This window comes from Bubalus kerabau, chromosome 23, assembly GCF_029407905.1.
Source record: "Bubalus kerabau isolate K-KA32 ecotype Philippines breed swamp buffalo chromosome 23, PCC_UOA_SB_1v2, whole genome shotgun sequence".
Taxonomy (NCBI): Eukaryota; Metazoa; Chordata; class Mammalia; order Artiodactyla; family Bovidae; genus Bubalus; species Bubalus kerabau.
In genome coordinates this window covers 37003404-37022045 of record NC_073646.1, presented here as the reverse complement: position 1 = coordinate 37022045, position 18642 = coordinate 37003404, and the positions used below count along the sequence as shown (strand labels likewise).

The window sequence follows — 18642 nt, the reverse complement described above, 5'->3', positions numbered from 1 at the left end:
ATCACACTTTGAACACAACCCTTAAAGATGTTCAAGGATCCTAGCCTCCCTGCACATCACACCGTTGTCTTCTGCAGTTCATAGACCAGGCCCTTCCTTCCACGCCTGGGAAGTGGAGGAGTGTGGGTGGAAACCCAGCCCTCCCTGCTCAGGCTTGTTCAGCCCATGGTCTAGCCTGGAAAAAAGATCCAGGGGGCCTTGCCTCAGTCCTGCTGGTATAACTCCCTCCTCACCCGATGGCACCACGTTTAATAGGGGCTACAATCACCCTCTTCCTCTTCCAAACCCTCAGCTCCCCTACTTCAGGTAAACGACCTGCCCCAACAGTTATATGGTAAGGTTCTCTAAGACCCCCACCCATGTGTCAGCTGCCAGTTTGTCTCACAGAGTGTGCACTGACCAGTGCCATCACCTCCAACATGAGCGGGTGGTCCTTGGAAGGATCAGAAGTGGGGTGTCAAAACGTCTGAATTCCAGCCCCATTTCAAACGTCTGGGGATGCGAGGGGCAAAGGGCACCTCCCTCAGTGCAATGAGTCTACATAATCAGAACTTCCAGCTGGCCTGGCCAGCCTTCCTTTTGAACAGTGATGGTGGGGAGGGGCCGAGGGCACTAGTGCGGCCAGAGGGAAGGGCCCCTGAGAGAGGGTCTCTTCCCCCTTCAGTGACACTTGATTGGGACCCTGGTGGGTATGGTCCGCGCCAGACCAACGCAGAAGTGAACTCCCCCGAAGACACCTGCTATCGGCCCTAACTCCGCAGAGAAACTAAACCTCTGGTTCCTCTGAAATGAGCATGGCCCAAAGCTCAGTCGCCCTGGCTCCCAGAATTACTTGGGAAGAAAGAGAACAGACCCATTCATGGGTGGGAAGGGGGGCGGGGACCCGGGTGCCTAGAGCCGGAGTGGGGAGCGGCGGGCGCCGCTGTAAGGGTGGCCCGGCTCAGCGGTCCGCCCACCCCCCAGGACCCACCAGCGTGTTCACCACAGACGTGGCTCCCCGCACACGCGCCTCCCCTCGCTGCCTTCTTGGCAATCAGCTCAGATCACTCCTCGGCTCCTGCGAAAGCCCAGCCCCCACGGTGTGGGGTGGGGTGAGGCAGAGGCCGCCTCTCCTGGACTTCCCGACTCAAACTCCACTCCCACCGCCGGGGTGCGCGAGGGTTAACCTCGCGGGGGTGGGGACTTAGGCGCGATCCCTGTTAGGAGGGAGGGGAGAAGAGGGGAGGCCGTCGGAGCCCTGGGTATCTCAGGCCACCGGGCGCCACTGGGGCACATGCTGCGCGCAGCGAGGGGCCAAACGAAGTCGGGAGCAGGAGAGAGACGCGGAGTATCCAGACCGGTCAGGACGCCGCCCCGTCCCCGGGGACCACTCTTTCTACCCCGCCTCTGCCAGTCCCTTCCCAGCCGTCCCAGCCCCTTGCTTCGGCCACCTGGTTGCTTTGGGCAAGAATGAAGCCCGGAGACCCCACGACGACCCCGGAGGCCCAGTCGGCCGCCGTGGCTCTGGGTCCGCCGCGGCCCTGGGTCTGCCCGGCTGACGTGCGGCTTTGCGGCCACCTGCGGAAGCAGAAGTCCCAGCGCCGCCGCTTTTTTGTGCTCCGCGCCGACCCGCCGCGCCTCGAGTGTTACGAAAGCGAGAAGAAGTTCCGTGCCGGCCGAACGCCGCCCAAGTTCAGCGTGAGCCTGGGGGGCGCCTGCACCATCAGCAAGCGCATGGACGCGCGCCAGCGCCACCTGATCGTCCTGTACACGCGCGACCGCAGCCTGGACGTGGCGGCGGCCAGCGAGGCGGAGCAGCAGGCGTGGTACAGCGCCCTGCTCGAGGCGCGCGCCACCGCCGGTGAGGCCCCAGCCCCGCGCCGCCGGAGATGCGGCTGGGGGGAATGTGTGTGTGTTGGGGTGGTGGTGGTTTGTGGACTTGGTTTATCCGTCGACTGTCCCTCCCAAGGGTCTCCGAAGTTAAGTCCAAACCTGAAGGGTTTACACCTTCGGATTTTCATTCCCCGGGGCACAGTGTCTCCAACCTGCCGGCCCGGAGCCCCGGTGACCAGCCCGTTGTCTCTTCAGGTCCCAGTTCCCACGAGGACCCCGGGGCCTGGATCCTCGCTCCATTTCAGGACGTCTGGCCTGTGACGCTGCGACCCAAGGGGCTGGGGCGGGCACGAGGCCTGGGCAGCGGCGGCTACTGCCTGTGCCTGGGTTCCGGGGTACTGAGTCTGCTGCGGAAGCCAGGGGGCAGAGGCTCCGGGGCCACCGGGGCATCTCCGCCGCCGGCCCTGCGCCTGTCCCTGCTCAGCGTGCGCCGGTGCGGCCACGCAGACTCTTTCTTCTTCCTGGAGCTCGGCCGCTCGGCACCCACGGGTCCCGGGGAGCTGTGGCTACAGGCGCCCGACGCCGTGGTGGCCCAAAGTATTCACGAGACCGTCCTGGCCGCCATGAAGCGAATCGGGGACAGTGGTGCTGTTGGCAGGGCTGAGCCACTGCCAAGAAAGGCCCCAACGGGAGCTTTCAGACCCTCTGTCCCCCAATCTTATGAGACCCCAGACTCCGCGGCCCATACAAGCGAGCTGAACCGTCGGAATGGCCCGAGTGAGACCAGCGAGCAAGCAACCCTCAAGACCCTGGCGAGGCTGAGGGAGGTAGTCTCCAACCCCGCGAGGTTGGAGCAGGGCGGGGGCTACATAACAATGGGAGCCGGGAGTGACTACGAGCCCATGAAGGGCGGCCAAGCCGGCGGCTACGTTGTGATGGCGCCGCCGGGCCTTCCCGCTTCCACCAAAGCAGCTTCCCGCCAGCCGCTCCAGGATGGAGGGGTCACTGAATACGTGACCATGAGCTGCTGTGCACCACGGTCATTTTCCTCAAGTTTCTTGCCTCTTTCCTCCGGGGCCGGGGAGCCTGGACCCGGGCTCCAAGGCGTTCATCTCGGCATCCGAGACGGCTGGGGACGGGCTGGGGCTCAGCCCTGCTTGCAGCCGCCATCAGAGTTAGCCGGGGAGTACGTATGCATTGAGTATGCGGCCGCGGACTACATAGGAATGGGCACTGCCATCCCCGAGCCCTCGGACCAAGGCCTCAACTACGTAGACCTGGATCTGGTCCCTCCCCTGGAGGTGCGAGGCCACGCCCCTGGGGCCAGGTCCCGCCCACATAGCTACGCTCGGCTGGAGTTCCAGAACCTCGCGGAGGCCGGGGTGAGAAGACACCCCACCCCGACCGATCTCCCTGCCAACTCCCACCCGCGCCTCCCCTCGACAGGACACCACTCAGTATAGCTGTGACAGACGGGAGTGTAGGGAGGAAAAAAAGTGCAGGTTAAGAATGCCTTCCCGCCCACCGCTTCTCAACCCCAAAGGCCCCTTCCCCATGGCGGAGTGGCTCTAAAGTCCAGATGTACCCAGGACGTGTGACCAGCAGAAGCACCGAGCTGCCCCTTAGGACCCGCTGCCCACTCCACTCCTTCCAATCTTTGGGAGGAGGTTCCCCAAGAAATTGGATTCTTTTAAGGGAGAAAATTCTAGAACTCGTCTCCCCTTAAAAAACACCACCACCACCACCAGAACCCTACACATTTCTAGACCTCCTGAGCCAAAGCCCTGATCCTGTTACCCACAGAGTTCCTGCAGCATCACTCCAGACTCTCAAGTCCGCTTTGGCCCCCCACCCTGCCCCTGATGACGACAACATCGATGATGCAGAAGACATACAGACCTGGCCCTCCCCCCACCCACGTGCAGGTTTGCCAGGTGTCTGCCAAAGTCCTGGGACCCCAGCGCAAGAGGGATGAGAGCACCAGGTATCTTACACTAGTGCCCCCACCGCCCTCTCCCCCGCCCTGGCCGAAGTGATGACACCCCCTGCCTCCCTACTCCCTAGTTTGCTTCTCCCAATGCCAGCTCTGTGCTCAGACAATCCTCCTCCCAGGCCTGGCAAAGCTGAGGGAGTCCTTGCTTCTAATATATTCAGTCTAGTCTAGAGTAATAAACTGTACACTGCCTCTCTTCATTAAAGTTTCCCTGCTTGGTCAGCCTGGAAAGGTCTTAGGTCCATAGATTCCCCCACCTTATGGGGGAATGAGTAACAAGAATCAGAGAGGGGCAGCCAAAGCTGTGGTAGAGGAAGAGACCCCATCCCTGCCTCCGCACCCCACTCTGTTATTGACCACGAGGAGCCTGTTTGCAAACCAACAGTTTTATTATCAAAAGAACCTGCCTGGGGAAGTAGAGAACCCATTCTGTCCCTGGAGGAGCTATGGACCTTGGGTGTCTGGGGTCCCAGGGAGAGATGGTTCCCCGCAGTGAGAACAGCCTGGGCCACCACTGGCAGCTGGGTGATCAGAGGCAGGGGCTGGGGGGCCATAAGGGAGCCTGGGAGCCCCTGAGGAGCTGGGTCTTGGTTCCCCCTGGCTCATCTGCAGGAGGCCAGTGAGGGCGATCAGCTCTGGCCCACTGAGCCAGGTAGTGGAGCAGCCTGAAGATGGAATGGGGAGGAGCCAGGGGGACATGATCGGGCGTGGGAGCAGCAGCTTCAGAGAGCCCATCACCTGAGGAGAGAGGAGGGGCAGTGGCTCCCCGCAAGCCCTGCCTGAAGGCTGGGGTGAGGCCGAGGCAGGAGGAGCGCTTACCTGCTGAGGGACCTCAGACAGATACAGGGGAACACGCTGCCCACAGGGCAGCAGAGGGTCCAAAAAGAAGACGTCTTCAGAGCACATCACCGGGAACCCTGGGGAGGAGAAGCTGCTGGGGTGGCAAGCTCTGCACTGGTTCTCTGTGGAGCCTGAGAGGAACAAGGGCAGTACCTGCAGTCCTGAGCGCTTGCTCTTCACCCCAATGTCCTGCTAGACTGGGCCTGAGGCCCCTGCATGAGGCTGCCTGGCACAGAGGCCAGAATGAGGGATGGTACAAGGTCCGGCTTGAGAAGGAGACGCCAGACGCACGGCTGGGTCCCTGTACAGGGAGGGAGGGACAGGAAAGATTCCTGGAGCTTCAGCCCTCCCAAGGCATCCCTGTCGCGCCCGAGGTCGGTGCCAGAGGCACCCCCAACTCACCCACACAAGCCGACGTCCTGCTGTAGCCTCATAGTTGGGGTCCCAGGGCGCTAGCAGGGTCATCTTTGATGGTGCCACCCCCCAAGTCCTCTGAGGGGAGAAAGGAACTGGGGGGCGGGGGCAGGGGGAGAGAGGGCAGGAGACTTGAAGAGATTAAAACAGCCTCAGAATCAGTAAAAGAGTCTTGGGGGTAAAGATGACAGGACCCTGTACCTACCTGGAGTTCCCAGGGAATGCTTGGCAGCCAGGCCTGGGGGCAGCCGAGGCCGTAGCTGCTCTTTCCGAGTCCAGGAAAGCCTTCGAGGCCAGGGCTGAGGGCTGGGGGCGCAGGGAGAGGGGTACTGAGATGCTCCGGTCACAGCCTCCCCCAGTCACCTCCCCCAAGCCAAGTCTGAATATCTCCAAGGCAGAGACCAGGGTGCCCGGTGTGGGGAGACAGATCATACCCATTATTCAGTAGGGATAACTGAGATTTCCTCACACTGTGGGCCCCTGTTGGGTTCCCCCCAAGTGCCGTCGGCCGAGCCCCTCACCTGCCCTGTGCGGCTGTTCCTGGTTCTCCCAGGGCTTTCTCTCTGGAGTCCCAGGCCTGGGAGAGGCCGCTGCCCACTGAGGGGCGTCGTTCCCTGGGCGCTTGCTCTTCGCCCGCGCCCCACTGCCGGGGGGTCCAGGGCAGCATGTCGAGTCTGGAAGGCGGGCAGGGCCACACCTCGGCGCTCGCGCAGCTTGCCTGGCCCCTGTGGTCCCTCCGGCCCGGCCGCCCTCAGAGACCTGCGCTGCCACGCGCGCGTGCCCGCGAGCTTGGGTTGCGGCCCACCTCACCGGGCCTCGGGATGCCTCGTGATGCGGGGGCCCAGCGCGTTTCCGGGACACGTGGCACGCGGACCCGCGGGGATTCCCGCGAGCGCCCCCTGGCGGCGGGGTGGCAGGGCCGTGCGCGAGGGCGAAGCTTGGGAAAGAACCGCGGCACCGGAAGTAGACGTGGAGGCCACCCGGATGTGGACATGAGGAGGGGCACCCGCTCCCCACACGCACTGCCCTTGTCCGCGCACACACACACACACACACACACACACACACACACATATCTGAGGGATGACCTAGAGGGCTTCCGGCTTCTCTTTATTGCACTTGACACAACATCCAGCTCCCCGTCTTCCATCCCAGACCCTTGGCTGCACCCAGAGGCGGCCGCGCGCCTTGCTGGGCCGACCTGCTTCCAACCTCCTGGGCAGAGGTGCCCGAGGCATAGGGCCAGGCCCGAGGCCGCCCTCACCAGTCCTCGCTAGAGAGCGGAGCCCAGACGCCACTGTCTTCGGTTCCTGGGGCCCCCGCCGGGTTGGGCCCCTGCACCCCGACCTCAACCCTAAGGCCGTTCCAGCAGTGCATGGATGACAGCAGCGACGTAGGGGAGGCCCTTTCCCGGGGCCCCCTCCTCTTCCAGGATGTGGTGGGGCTGGCACAGGGACTCCTGGGGGAAGGGGCCTGGGTTAAGTTCCCCTTATCACCTCCTCCTCTCGGCTGTGGGGTAGGAGACACCCTAAAGGAGCCTGGACCAAGGGGGCTGACGGGATGTAGCAGACAAAGGTCAAGGGCACCCTGGACATGGCTTGGGGACTACTGAGATGCAAGGAAGCTGCCAGAGGGTAACAGAAGGGAGATGACACAGCGGGCCGAGGCTTAGAGGGGAGGACAGACCTGCCATTTTCAGAGGAAAGTGCTGGAGTAGGCGGGCTGGCACACAGAGCCCAGGGGACACGGCTGGGGCTGGGCCCAGCACAGCAGGAGCAGACGCACACACACAAACACACAGGCAGCCACGATCTGTACAATTTATACAAGAGACAGGGACCCAGCCTGGGCCCCTGCATCCCCTACAAATATAGAGTTCTCTCTACAAAATATAGATAATTTAGCCCCCTATAGCAGCGGGGGGGGGGGGGTGGGGGCGGGGTGCAAGGAGGAAGGTTAAGATCCGCCCTCTGGGGAAGCGGGGAGAGAACTTGAAGGCACCATCAGCACGCAGGGGGAGGGCCAGTGGGAGGGGCTACAGGAGGGGATCAGAGGCTGGGGGCCCAGGGTCTGGGGGTACCAGAGTGGGGCCTCTGAAGTCAGTGTGTATGAGGGGTGGGGTTCACTAGTGTCTTTGGTAGGGGCTGAAGGCACCACTGGTGGGGAGGGGGTTGCACAGGAGTCTTATAAATAGAAAGAGGGCAGGGTAGGGGAGGGTGGCTTCGGGTCCTAGGAACCCAGGAGCCGAGTATAGACGACACAGAGCAGCAGCATGAGGACCACGTAGAAGAGGATGAAGCCGCCCAGACCGGAGGGGGGCCAGGGGGGCGGGGGGGCCCTGCCCCCCACCCGCTTCACAACCTCCAGGGTGGTCCACAGCCCCTGGGCGGTGCCCTGGAGGAGATCTGAGGGCGAGCACAGGTCAGCCTGGGAAGGGAGAGTAGGACAGATGGACAAGACAAAGGACACACGTCAAGAGCAGCAGCAAGACCATCCTTCCCACCCCTGCCCTCACATGCAGGGCCAGAGCCACACCGACATGCAGGGAGCGGGAAGGGAGGCATGCGGGGGACACACAGGAGGGCTGGTGGCTGTGCTTCCTTCTGGGGAGCAGAGACCCCCGTGAGCACCCATGCAGAGGGCCTCGCTGAGCCCAGGATACCGCACCCTTTATAGGAGAGACCAGCCCTGCGCCCGAGAGCACACCCCCATACCTCAGGTACCCCCATTTTTCGACAGGCTTCTAAGAAACTCTCCACATTCTTCCGAGACTTGAGGGCACTGAGTTTTGGCTGAGGGTAGGTAAGAAAGGAAAGAGGGAGTAAGCGAGAGGCCCCAGGGGTTCCTGCCCCAACCCCTACTTCCTGCCCTGGGCGCCAACTGACCACAGCAGGCGAGGGCACGTGAATGAAGGGCACACAGCGGGGCCGCAGCTGGTTGGCCAGCTGACAGAGGATGACCCCGTTGGCCAGAGCCTCGGCCAGGTCATCGGGCAGGGGCCGCTGCAGCTGGCACTCAAGCACCTGGGAGATGGGAAGGAGGGGGAGAGGTCAGAGTCTCCAGAGGAAGTACCAGGCTGGGCCAGGAGGAGGCTGAGGGAAGCCGGGAAGCTCAGGGGCCCACGCGGAACCCACACGAGTCCCACCTCTCATACCTGGCGCAGCTGAGCCATCACCTCCTTTTCGTCCAATAGCTGGGGGGATCGCCGAGGTCTCGAGACAGTGTCTGGTGAGGAAGGGCCTGGAGGAAAGGGGGGTGTGGGGCTGTCTCCACCGCCCACCATGGACTTTGTAGCCGGGTCGCAGTGTCTGGCACCCACATCTCCTGCCTCTGTGCTTGTGGGATTTTCCACACAAAGGGACAATTGACCAGAGAACTTCTAGGCCACAAGGGATGACCCCAGCCTGGAGCGTAGCACTGCATTAGTACTGGGTTAGTACTGGGGAGGGGGCAAGACCCACCTGAGCTGCTCTGAGAGGAAGAACGGAAGAGGAAGCTGTTTGGTCTCTGAATGGAGCTGAGCGGCCGGGGAGCAGGTGCGGTCGCTGGGGGCCGGAGCCGGGGGACAGGGACGGGGGAGAGAAACACCTCCTCAGTGTCCTACCCCTCCCTCAGGCCGCCAGGCCTCAGCCCGCCCCTCCCACCTACACAGGCCCCCATCCTCCACCCAAAGTCCCCCTCCCACCTGGTCCAGATGGAAGCGGGGGCTCCTGGGAGGTGGAGGCAGGGGCAGGGGTGGGGGCTCCCTGCCCCGCTGACGCTCCCAGCTGGGTGGTGTTGGACCTGGACGTGCCGCTGAGAAGACAGAAGGGGAATCAGAGGGGTGGTTGGGGCAAGGGTGTGCACGCAGGGTGGGGACTGAGAGACGTGGAGTCCAGGACACATACTTGTAGGTGGCCTGAGTGGACGAGGCACCGGGACCCCCACCAGCAGCCCTGACCCCCAGCTTCAGAAAACTAGAAAAGGAAGGAGACGCAGGGTCAGCAGTGCCCGGCAGGGCTCCGCCACCCCCAAGAGACAGAGAAGCGCGTGGGGGCTCCCTGCCAGCGCCCATCGCCAGGCCGCCACTCGACGCGCACCTGTCCTTCCTGGGAGCCCCCCACACCACGCTCTGCTGCTGCTGCTGCTGCTGCCGCCGCTCACGCTCCTGCCACAGCTGCAAGGTGTCCGGGCGCCGCCGCTCCTCCCCCGCCGGCTCCTCCCGCCTGAGGGCAGAGGGACAGAGGCAGAGCTGGGTAGGGGAGAGGAGACGCGTGTGAAGGGAGGGGTGCCGCCTCGGGTGGCTCCGCGGTACCTGCTGCTCGGCGCCCTCTCCCCGTCTCCTGCCGCAGGGCTCGACTCTGGTGGCCGCGGCTCCTGAAGACAGAACAGCAGAGGGGCTGAGGGGGTCCCCGAGCCTGCCCTGGCTTGCTCCCGCCGGCTCTCTTACAGTAGATGGACACGGGATGCTGCGGCCCCTCACCTCGCCGGTACCTCGCTCCTCATCCTCCCCAGGCACGTGGCTGTCGATGAAGTCGATCTGCTCAGGGTCTCCGTCAGCTAGAGAGAGCAGGGCGTGTCAGTGAGCGGAGTGGGGCGCTAAGGGCCTCGTCCACGCCCCCAGCCCGCAGCCCATGACTCCACTGCTCACCAGAGCCATCCTCCTTTCTCTCCCTAGGCCCCCGCGGCTCCCGGGCCAGCTCTGAGATCCGGAACGACAACTCGGAGAATTCATCCGTTGACTGGAAGTGCAGAAAGGCAGAGATGGGAGATAGACCCTCCAGAGTCCGGGGCCCGTGGTGAACCAGCCCTTCCCTGAGGTACTTGGACGAGGGACTGAAGAAGATGGCTCCAGCCACCCTCATCACTCTGAGCTTTCAAGGCAGAAGACGAAGGGTCCTAGCTCAGGTTCTCCCTGGGGCCGAGATCCCCTGTGTCCCGTGGGAAGGAGGCCCTTACCTCATTTCCAGACCACCTCTTGCTGCCACTGTCAACGCTGTGGAAGCCCGAGTCCAGCCCGCCATCGTACCGACGTCCCGGAAACAAGTCCTCAGCAGGGCTGGCGCCAGCCAGGGAAAGCCAGTCAGCCCCGTTCCGGGTGGCCACCCCCTCATCCACCCTCTGGAAACCACGGGGTCCCTGGTGCTGGGGAGAGGTATAAGTATCCAGGGGCTTCCTTCCTTCCCATGTGGAACTTACCAGGGGCTGAAACTCGGGGGACGGGAAGGAGCAAGGTCCCCCAGTGCAGACCCGCCGCGCCGCCCAGCCTCTGTTGACAAATACTTGAAGATGTGAAGTTTCCCCTTCAGGCAGATCTGGGTGTGGAGATGCACAGTGAGGGGAAGGGGGGGGATCCCCGGATCCTGCTTGACTACCAAAGGGACCCACGCCCCCGACTCCTGCCCACTCTCGGCCAGCCCTGCGCCCTCTCCCACCGCTACCGCCCAGCCCTGCTCCCAACTCACCTGGGCAGGTGGGCTCTGCAGGGGGTTGCTGTCCAACAGAATGACCTGCAGGTGCCTGAGGCGGCAGAAGGAGACCGGGATGCGGGAGACACGGTTACAGGAGAAATCCAGGCGGACAAGAGGAAGGTCCCCCAGCTCTGGGGGTGGGTGAGGGAGAAGTCAGGAGCATGCTCAGGGGCAGGGCCTTGTGCTCACTTCCTCTGCCCCCGGCTGGCATGTCACCTCTCCGGCAGCCCCTCTGCCCTGGTGGGCGGAGGGCGCTCCCCAGGAACCACCACCCTGCTCCTCTGCCCACTCAAACTGACTTTAGCTGCTGCCCATCCGCTTCTCCTCCCTGCCCACTCCACCCCACTGCCACTTCCTCCTTCTCAAGTGTTCATCACAGGGCCCAAATCAAACTGTGACACCTTGTTGCTCAAAAGCCTTCCAGGACTTGCAGCCAGGGCTGCTGCAGGTAAGCGGGCAGTGTCCTGCACAAAGGCACGGCATGAGGGGGCGGCAACCCCCAGGCACTCTACTTAGTCAAGCCCTGGCCCACCCGCAGGAGAATGGTACACTTCTCCACTTCTCAGAGAGACCCCCTGGATTAGTGATGAGCCGAGACACAGGATAAGAATGAAAATCGCTGCTCTCTAGTCAAGCAGCATTCCCTGGTTAAGGAGTTCATAACCTGGCTCTGCCCACATTCCCCACCTCGCTTCCCACCCTCACACCACATCAGCCCGCCCTCCAGCCCCTTGGCTCTGGCCTCCCCACATGCTGTCTGCTCAGCTAGGAGAGCCCCAGTTTTCTGTTCATGCATCTTTCCAGGTTCAGCTCAGGTGTCACTTCTTCTCTGAAATCTTTTCAGACACTAGGCTGGAATTTATTGCTCCTTCCTCTGTTTCCCCAGGGTATTTTGCTGGGGTCTCTTATGGCCCAGAGAGAGCTCTGATCAAATGCTTATTCGTACCCCTACCATCTTAGAAGAAGGATGGGAGGAGCCCAGAGAAACAGGTAGCCACCTGACTCCCCTCGCCTGCTTTTCAAAAACACAGGTAGCACGGCTGCAGTCCTTTCCACCAGTCCTGGCTTGCCTTCTTAACCATTCCGTGCTGGACCTCCCTGCTCTACACATAGGGGTGCATCTGCCTGGGCTGCAGAAGGATGGGGAACTCTCCTTCAAAGGTCAACTCCTACTGTGCCTCGGGGCCAAGGTCTTCCCCAGGGTCCCAGGCAGAGCCACATGGCTCCCTCCAGCGTCTATGGCTTTAAGTTTCCTGTCCTAGCACCTCCCTCTGCTTGTCTCTCCCCATTAAGCCATTAAATCTTCAGAGCTGGCCCCAGAACTGAGTGACATCACTCACATCTACCTAGTCCCCACCTAAAACACAGGAAACACACACACACACACACACACACACGCACGCACGCAAAGCTGACTGAATAAAGGAAGGTGTGCCTGCTTTGGAGCAGAGGCTATCAAGTGTCGGGGTGCATCACAATTAGCTCATTAAAATGGGCTTGCTTGGGCTCCAGCGCACTGGTTCAGAATCTCTGGGGAGGCAGCACGGGGCCTCACCGGACTCGGGTTTTGAGAGCTTCATCTGACCGTGAAATTCTACAGGATGCCTGGCGATGCACTCACCTACTGCCCTCGCTGTATCTTCCCCCACATCTGTCAAGTACAGCTAATAACCCCTGCCTTACCGGCTTCAGAGGGGTGCTGGTCAAGAGCAAGGAAAATAATTTACAGTGCATTTCATACATGGCAAAACCCTGGGCGACTAAGGTATCATTATTCAAGGTAGACACACACACACCCCCTGACACCCTCTAGGTCAGGCATTCAAGGTAGACACACACGCACACACACACACACACACACACACACCCTGACATCCTCTAAGTCTTTTCCTCACCATCAGGCAGGGTACTGAGCTGGTTCCTCCGAACGTTGAGATCCCGCAGGGTAGGGAGGCTGCACAGCTCCGTGGGGAGCGACTGCAGCTCATTGCTGCTCACGTCCTGGAATGAGGAAAGACAAGGAAAGACGTGGGGAAAGAGCATCAGACCTGGACCATCAGAAACTGCCTCCTGGACCAGGCTACTTCCTTTGGTCTCGTCCTTTCCCCTAGGGTGCATCCCGCCTTTCCCTGCCCTCCTGCCAAAAGTCCCTAGTGCCTGGTTCAGCCATCCCCCCAGTCTCCCTGCTCCCCATCCTCACGAGCTGTCGCAGGCTCCCCAGGGCACTGATGTCGGGAGGCAGGGCTCCCAGTTTGTTGTTGCTGACGATGAGCACTCGCAGGGGCAGCTGACAGATGTAGGGCGGCAGCGATGACAGCTGGTTTCGGCTGCAGGAGGGAGAAAGGCAATGGGTTCTCCCTCCAGGCAGGAACTCTCCCGTGTTGCCCTACTTTCTGGGTCACGGGGAGGGTCACTCAGGGTGCCATGCACTGGTACTTGGGGCTGAGAAGGACAACCCCCTACTCTCCTGTGGCCCTGCCTCCCTACCTGAGGTTGAGGTAGGTGAGAGCGGTGAGATTCCCCAAGGCTGGGTTCAGGCATCTCAGACAATTGTGGTACAAGCTCAGGCCCTCCAGGGACACCAGCTGGCATGCCGCCTCTGGCACCTCGGGGAACCGGTTCCGGGACAGGTCTAGGGGAAACAAGTGTCAGGGGGGAGCTTGCAAAGGCCCAGTCCTGGACAGGAGGATCCTGAACTTCCCCGGAGCCAGTTGCCCAGCCCTCTATCTCCCTAGCCGACCTAAAGAATCAGACCTATAAACCTGGACTCCCTAGAGTTTAAGAAGAAAGACTTCATAACCTGGAGCACACTCCAGGTATGACCAGAAGGGCAAAGGCAAGACTGGGCTGGAGAAGCCTAGACTGGGGGGTTGGGGGAGGGTGAGCCACACACACTGTCTTCAGACACACAAACGCAAGGCTATTCTACAAGGGTGGTTAGATTCTCTACCTCCTGTGGTCCCTGCTGTCCTGTGATGCCTGAGGAGGTGGAAGGCAAAGGTCATAGGAGAAGGTTGATGCTCCAAAGGAACTAGCAAGGTGATGGGCTGGGAGGTCCAAGGTAAGACTATAAGCCACCCCTGTGGGAGATGACCAAGAAGGCTCCTCCCTCCTAAGGGCTCTGTCTCCCACCCTCAACCTATCTTCAACCTAGGGGGAAAACCAGGGGTCATTAGAGCCTAGTCCAGAGACCTGACGCTGGCCTACAGATTTTCACCAACCCCTGGGATCAGCAAGCCAGGCCCATGGGACTATGAAGATTCCGAGGACCTGAGGGAAAGACAAGTGGACCAAGCCGGAGGTGGGAACTGGAGTCCCAGGCAGGGATTGGGCTCCTTCCTACCCTCTTCCACTCCCAACAGCCTGCCTCTACTTCCTCTCTCACTTTTACCCAGACTTCAGACCAATGCCTGTGTCTTGGGCATGGGCGAGGCGTGGAAAGGGCAGAAAGGAGGGGAGAGTCTATTGCCATCCTTTTATCTCAACAAGTGGCTTGCTAGACCAGGGCAGGGTTCCTGCCAGGCTGGAGGCATTCACTGCTCAGACCTCTGCAGCCGGGTTTCTGCTTTCTCTGCTCAGCCCGATTGGGAGGGGCCCAGGGCCTGCTGGGGGAAGTCCCAGGCCATGGAGCTTGGGTGAGCTTCTTAGAGGGCCCTCTCCAGGGAAGGGCAAGCAAAAGCCGTGGGGAGGGGAAGCTGGGGTTATCCCCCAAGGAGGTGAGTCTTGTGACAGGAAATGAAGCAGAAACAATCTGTTGGCTTCTGTCTCTGGTGGGCCCTGTGTTTACCAGGGTGGATGACAGCCTGACGCCCCAGGAACCCCCTCTGCTCCCAGCCATGCTGTGCACAAAAAAAAGACCTGTCACAGGAGAAGACCGTTCCAGAGAGGCTGGGAGGGTCAGATGCGTCTGCCCGCCCCGCCCACTCCACCTGCCTGCTTTCTCTGGTGTACACTGCAGGGGCCTGTGGGAGAAGGGGTGGGGAGCAAGTTCTGATGGGGTGCACAGGGGGCAAAAGCTCAGAGGAGCGGAAGGGAGCAGGGCTGGAGGAGGCAGGGCCTAGGAGGCACAGGATGTGGTCTGTGAGAGAACGAGCTGCACTTCTCTTTTGTGAGCTCCGCCCCTCCCCCACCTCAGGATTCATCTTGCTATCAGGGCCCCAGGAACAAATCCAAGCAACATCAGGGACCTAGGCCATGGGACAGCATGCGCAAGGAACACGCTGGCTCAGAAAGAGCTGGGCAAACAGGAGGAGAGCTTCCACATGATTGGGGTGGCAGTGCTGGAAGCCTTTAGTCTGTCAGGGCTGAAGGGCAAGGAGGTGTGGAGAGCAGGGTAAGGGCAACACTGACTGGCTCCCTGTCACTTCCCCTTTCCCACCCCAAGTTACAGGCACCCTGCATGGGGAGAGGGGCCAGAGGAGAAAGCCTGGGATGAGAGAGGCCCACCTGGCCTAGAACCCGGGCCCTGAAAGGACTGAGGGCTCCTGTGTGGAGAGCAGGGCAGAGAGGGGGTCACAGGAAGCTGGGACTGTCCCAGGAAAACAGGCTGCACCCTGAGCTGGGCTGCACCCTGAGCCGGAATTCTGGGGGAGGAGGCGGGAGGGGGTGGGAGCTGGGAGGGGCCCCGGAGTTCTTGGGAGTTTTCCCCAGGAGTCCACTCTCACAGACAGAGCCCTAAGGAAGTAAAGAATAACATTTGGTCTTTGTCAAAAAACAAGCAAGGGGGAGGGGAAAGGGAACAGACGGCGAGTGTCACCCAGCTGCTGAGGTCAGTCTGGAGCTGGGGGGTTAGGCGGCTGGGGGAGACTGAGAGGGACGGCAGTGGCTCCCGGGTTGCCTGAACTCACTCGCCGCAGAGGCAGCCAGTGAGTTTACCTAGCAACCCAAGACAAGCGGAGTGGTTTCAACTGGTTCTCTCCAGACAGTCGAGGAAAGACTAGGGTGTTTGCAAGTGAGCAGGCACCTGCTAGGCAGGGAATGCAGTCCCAGGGCAGTGTCATCAGGGGGTCACTCTCATCCAGCCTCAAGTCCCACCCTAGGCTCCGCTGGGGCGGGGCTTTGGGAATGCGGCCCTCCGCCCCTCTCCCAATCCCCACCCTCCCAGCTGCCAGCCCAAGGTCAGCGTCGGCCTTCTGAGCAGCTGAGGCCTGACTCACCTGTCACAGTGGAGTCCCCTACACCCTACCATCAACAGACACCAGGGTGGAGGGCGCATGATTAGAGGGATCCTAGGGGTGGGGGAGTGGGAAGGGCAGTGGGGACCGTCCCTAGCTAAGATTTCCTTCCTTTCAGCAACTGCCTCAAGTCCCTCCCCCCTGGGGAAAAGCAGAAACTGAAATGGGAATTCTAGGGTCTCTATGAGATCACAGGCTCCACAGTGACCTCACACACGCAAGGAGGAGGAGGAGTCTCAGATAAAGGGGTTAGGATAATGGGAGGAAGAACTCGCGCAGAAAAGAGTTGGGGGAGGTGGGAGATTTGCTTCTTTTCCACAGGCTGGCTGGGTGAAGAGTGGAGAGAGGCAGCAGCCCTAGGGGGCGGGACTACCAAGCGAAGGACACAAACTTGGGGTTGTCAGGGGCAAATCTATGGGAAGCGGGGGCCTGGGGCTGCTCGTATCTCGGTGGAACAGGGGAAAGAGCTGGAAACGAAGTGAGGAAAGAGAAAGGAGTCACGGGGGGTTTGGGGGGGAGGGGCTTTCGGGGGCTGCTTTATGGAATGACCAGAACTAAGGTTGAAGAGATCACGCAAATAAGCCAACCAGGTTAGGAGCGGGACCATTCTACAGGTGCGCAGATATGCAAATAAAGAGCAGCAGAGGGCGGGGGGGGAGGGGGGGGCCCATCACGACGCTAGGCCAGGGACTCTGGGTGTTCAGCAAGGGCTCGTTGTCTAGTAGTTCTTAAAGTGGGGAGGGGGCTGCTAGCGGACTTATGCAAATCCAAAGAATCCAGAACTCCGATGGCCAGGTGATGGGGCGGGCCAGACGCCCCGGCCCCGGGAAGAAACAAGCGAGGGGCGGGACTATGCAAACGAGGGTCCCGGCCGGGCTCGGGGCCTGGTTGCACACTCACCAGCCTGGGTGATGTCTGACAGGTCGTAGCTGCGAGCCGCGCCCCGGGGGAAGTGCTTCAAACGCCGGTTAGACAGGTTCAGGGTCCCAGTGGCCACGGCCTCCTCTAGGGCCCGCTCTGCACTGCGGCTCCCGGGCAGACCTGGAGACCCTGGGACGGAGGTCGTGGCCGCCGCCTCCTCACCCCCGACGGCGAGTGGGGCCGCCACCGCCGCCGCCATCCGCTCCCGGCGGCTCCCGCTGCCTGACTGACGGGGACCCGCCGTCCCTCCTTGCCCCTCCCCCTCCTCGGAGCCGCCGTAGTCGCTTCCCGGGGGGAGGGAGCGGGCTCAGGGACCCGGCGGGCCAATCGGGACCCCGAGAAGCGTCGGAAGTGGCTAATCAGAACCCGTCGGGAGGGGTGAAGACTCCCGCACTGAGTGAGGCGAGAAGAAGGGAGGGGGACGAGATTAGAGCGCTCGCCAACGGCCGAGGTTCCAGGCCGGCCCGCCCCGCGCAGCCGCACCCAATCACAAATCTCAGGAGTGGGGATGGAGCCAATCAGGTCCAATCCGGAGGCGGAGACGCCCGGGGCTCCACTCTGCGGGGCTGGAGGCCGAGAAAGGCAAACCCTAAGCCTCGTCCAACGAGGACCAATCGCAAGCCAGATGTAGGCGAGTGACTGTCAAGAAGGCCTATTAGGTCCTCCCAAGGGAACCTGGCCCGGCCTCTTCTCTGAGGGACGGCTCTACCTACCAATAGTATGGGCGAGAAGAAGGCGCCCCCCCCCCCCCACCCCTTCGCTAAGGAGGAGGCGGGTGAACTGGAACTTTTTGAGACTGAGATAAAAGAATGCGAGCGCACCGCGCTCGGCCGGCTCCAAGCGGTTGCAAGGGTAGAAGTTAATGTGTGCAAGTTGGATTTGTGAGCAAGCGAGCTCAAAGCTTTGAGGACCGTGGGGACTAGGGGGAGCGGGAGGCACGGTGATGCCTGAGGCCAATGTACAGAGGGGTCGTTGCCGCAGAAGGGATTGTGGATGCCATTCCAGCTGCGAAGGCTGGGGGCCCCCCGACAATCTGGAGTCCGAGCCGACCAGTGGCTTCCTAGGGGCTGGAGATACCCAGCTCAACTCCTGGAGAAAGGGTTAAGGAAGACCCGGAAAGCCTCGAAAATACACTCGGGCTATCCCGCTGCCCAAAGGAGCGTGCCTGGCTGGGCAGAAATTGTGATGATCAAACCTGCGGGATTAGTCTAGAAGGGACCACCCTCACCTAGAAGAAGTCCTCCGTTTTACAAACGAGGAAATAAACGGAGGGAAGTTGATGAGAAGTTGTCAAGAGAAAACAGCAAGTTACTAACAGCTCGCACTGGAAGCCAGGCTTCTCCCTGCATCAGCTTTTGCGTTGGGCTTTTTTTCTGTTTGCCTCTCTTCTTTGGCTTCCAAGGTGAAACGGAGTGAATAAAGAGGACCCAGATGCAAGAAGAAGCTGTCTATACTTGTACCGTCTGCTGAGAGATATTAACATCCTGTTAGGTGGCATAAGGACCTAGTATAATCCACTTAATTGGTTAACAGTTGCCTAGCCACAGTAGCTGAAGAATCTCTCCCATAAGTCACAACTCAGATGTTGACATTCCGAGACATTTATTGAATTATTAGAATTCCATCCTATGTGACTCAAACTAGGTGTTTACTGGTCCCCCTAAGTAAGGGAGTTGGATTGGATGGTTGACAGTCTACTAACACAGAAAACGAATGAGTCTATAATACTGTGCAGCTGAGAGCTGGTTGTCCAGGCCTAAATTCTTCAGCGTTGCTGGGACAGCCAGCCACTCCTTGGATGTATAGGTGCAGATCTTCTGTCCCCCTACATGGACAGATGCAGCCCCAGTTCCTGCTGCTTCTCATCCATGTCATCCCCCTCTGCCCATAAGACTAAGTTAATAGCTTAGACTCTGGGAGATATACTAAGCTTTCAGAGTAAATCTATTCCTTTCTTCCACCTTAATAGGTTGCCCTTCATGCATGCAACCATGTTACTGTCCCCAGGAAAGAAGTCTACTTTTGGATGTGTTCTTCA

General features: G+C 60.8%; 3 protein-coding genes across 5 annotated transcripts; 1 reads left to right on the top strand and 2 right to left on the bottom strand.

Annotated features, from left to right (window-relative positions):
- Positions 1–1302: 1302 nt before the first annotated feature.
- LOC129637966 (insulin receptor substrate 1-like) lies at positions 1303–3283 on the top strand. Its single transcript, XM_055562310.1, has 2 exons — positions 1303–1853; positions 2057–3283. The coding sequence occupies exons 1-2, from the start codon at positions 1450–1452 to the stop codon at positions 3273–3275; spliced, it is 1623 nt and encodes a 540-aa protein (XP_055418285.1). The 5' UTR covers positions 1303–1449; the 3' UTR covers positions 3276–3283.
- Positions 3284–4187: 904 nt separating this feature from the next.
- Positions 4188–6087, bottom strand: SAP25 (Sin3A associated protein 25). 2 transcript variants are annotated; one of them, XM_055562134.1, is made up of 6 exons: positions 5581–6087; positions 5265–5365; positions 5048–5190; positions 4799–4946; positions 4625–4722; positions 4188–4543 (listed from the first exon to the last, which is right to left on the bottom strand). In XM_055562134.1, the coding sequence occupies exons 1-6, from the start codon at positions 5724–5726 to the stop codon at positions 4250–4252; spliced, it is 930 nt and encodes a 309-aa protein (XP_055418109.1). In that variant the 5' UTR covers positions 5727–6087; the 3' UTR covers positions 4188–4249. The 2 variants fall into 2 exon arrangements, with proteins under 2 accessions (XP_055418109.1, XP_055418110.1); XM_055562135.1 differs by having other exon boundaries at positions 5048–5154; positions 5581–6080.
- Positions 6088–6144: 57 nt separating this feature from the next.
- LRCH4 (leucine rich repeats and calponin homology domain containing 4) lies at positions 6145–17062 on the bottom strand. Of its 2 annotated transcripts, none has more exons than XM_055562133.1 (18): positions 16584–17062; positions 12997–13141; positions 12710–12836; positions 12405–12510; positions 10504–10640; positions 10238–10353; positions 9998–10097; positions 9690–9780; positions 9522–9598; positions 9354–9415; positions 9139–9264; positions 8947–9015; positions 8745–8854; positions 8521–8604; positions 8214–8299; positions 7945–8082; positions 7774–7851; positions 6145–6518 (listed from the first exon to the last, which is right to left on the bottom strand). In XM_055562133.1, the coding sequence occupies exons 1-18, from the start codon at positions 16801–16803 to the stop codon at positions 6414–6416; spliced, it is 1977 nt and encodes a 658-aa protein (XP_055418108.1). In that variant the 5' UTR covers positions 16804–17062; the 3' UTR covers positions 6145–6413. The 2 variants fall into 2 exon arrangements, with proteins under 2 accessions (XP_055418108.1, XP_055418107.1); XM_055562132.1 differs by lacking the exon at positions 6145–6518 and adding an exon at positions 6535–7486 and having other exon boundaries at positions 16584–17060.
- Between the last annotated feature and the right edge of the window lie 1580 nt (positions 17063–18642).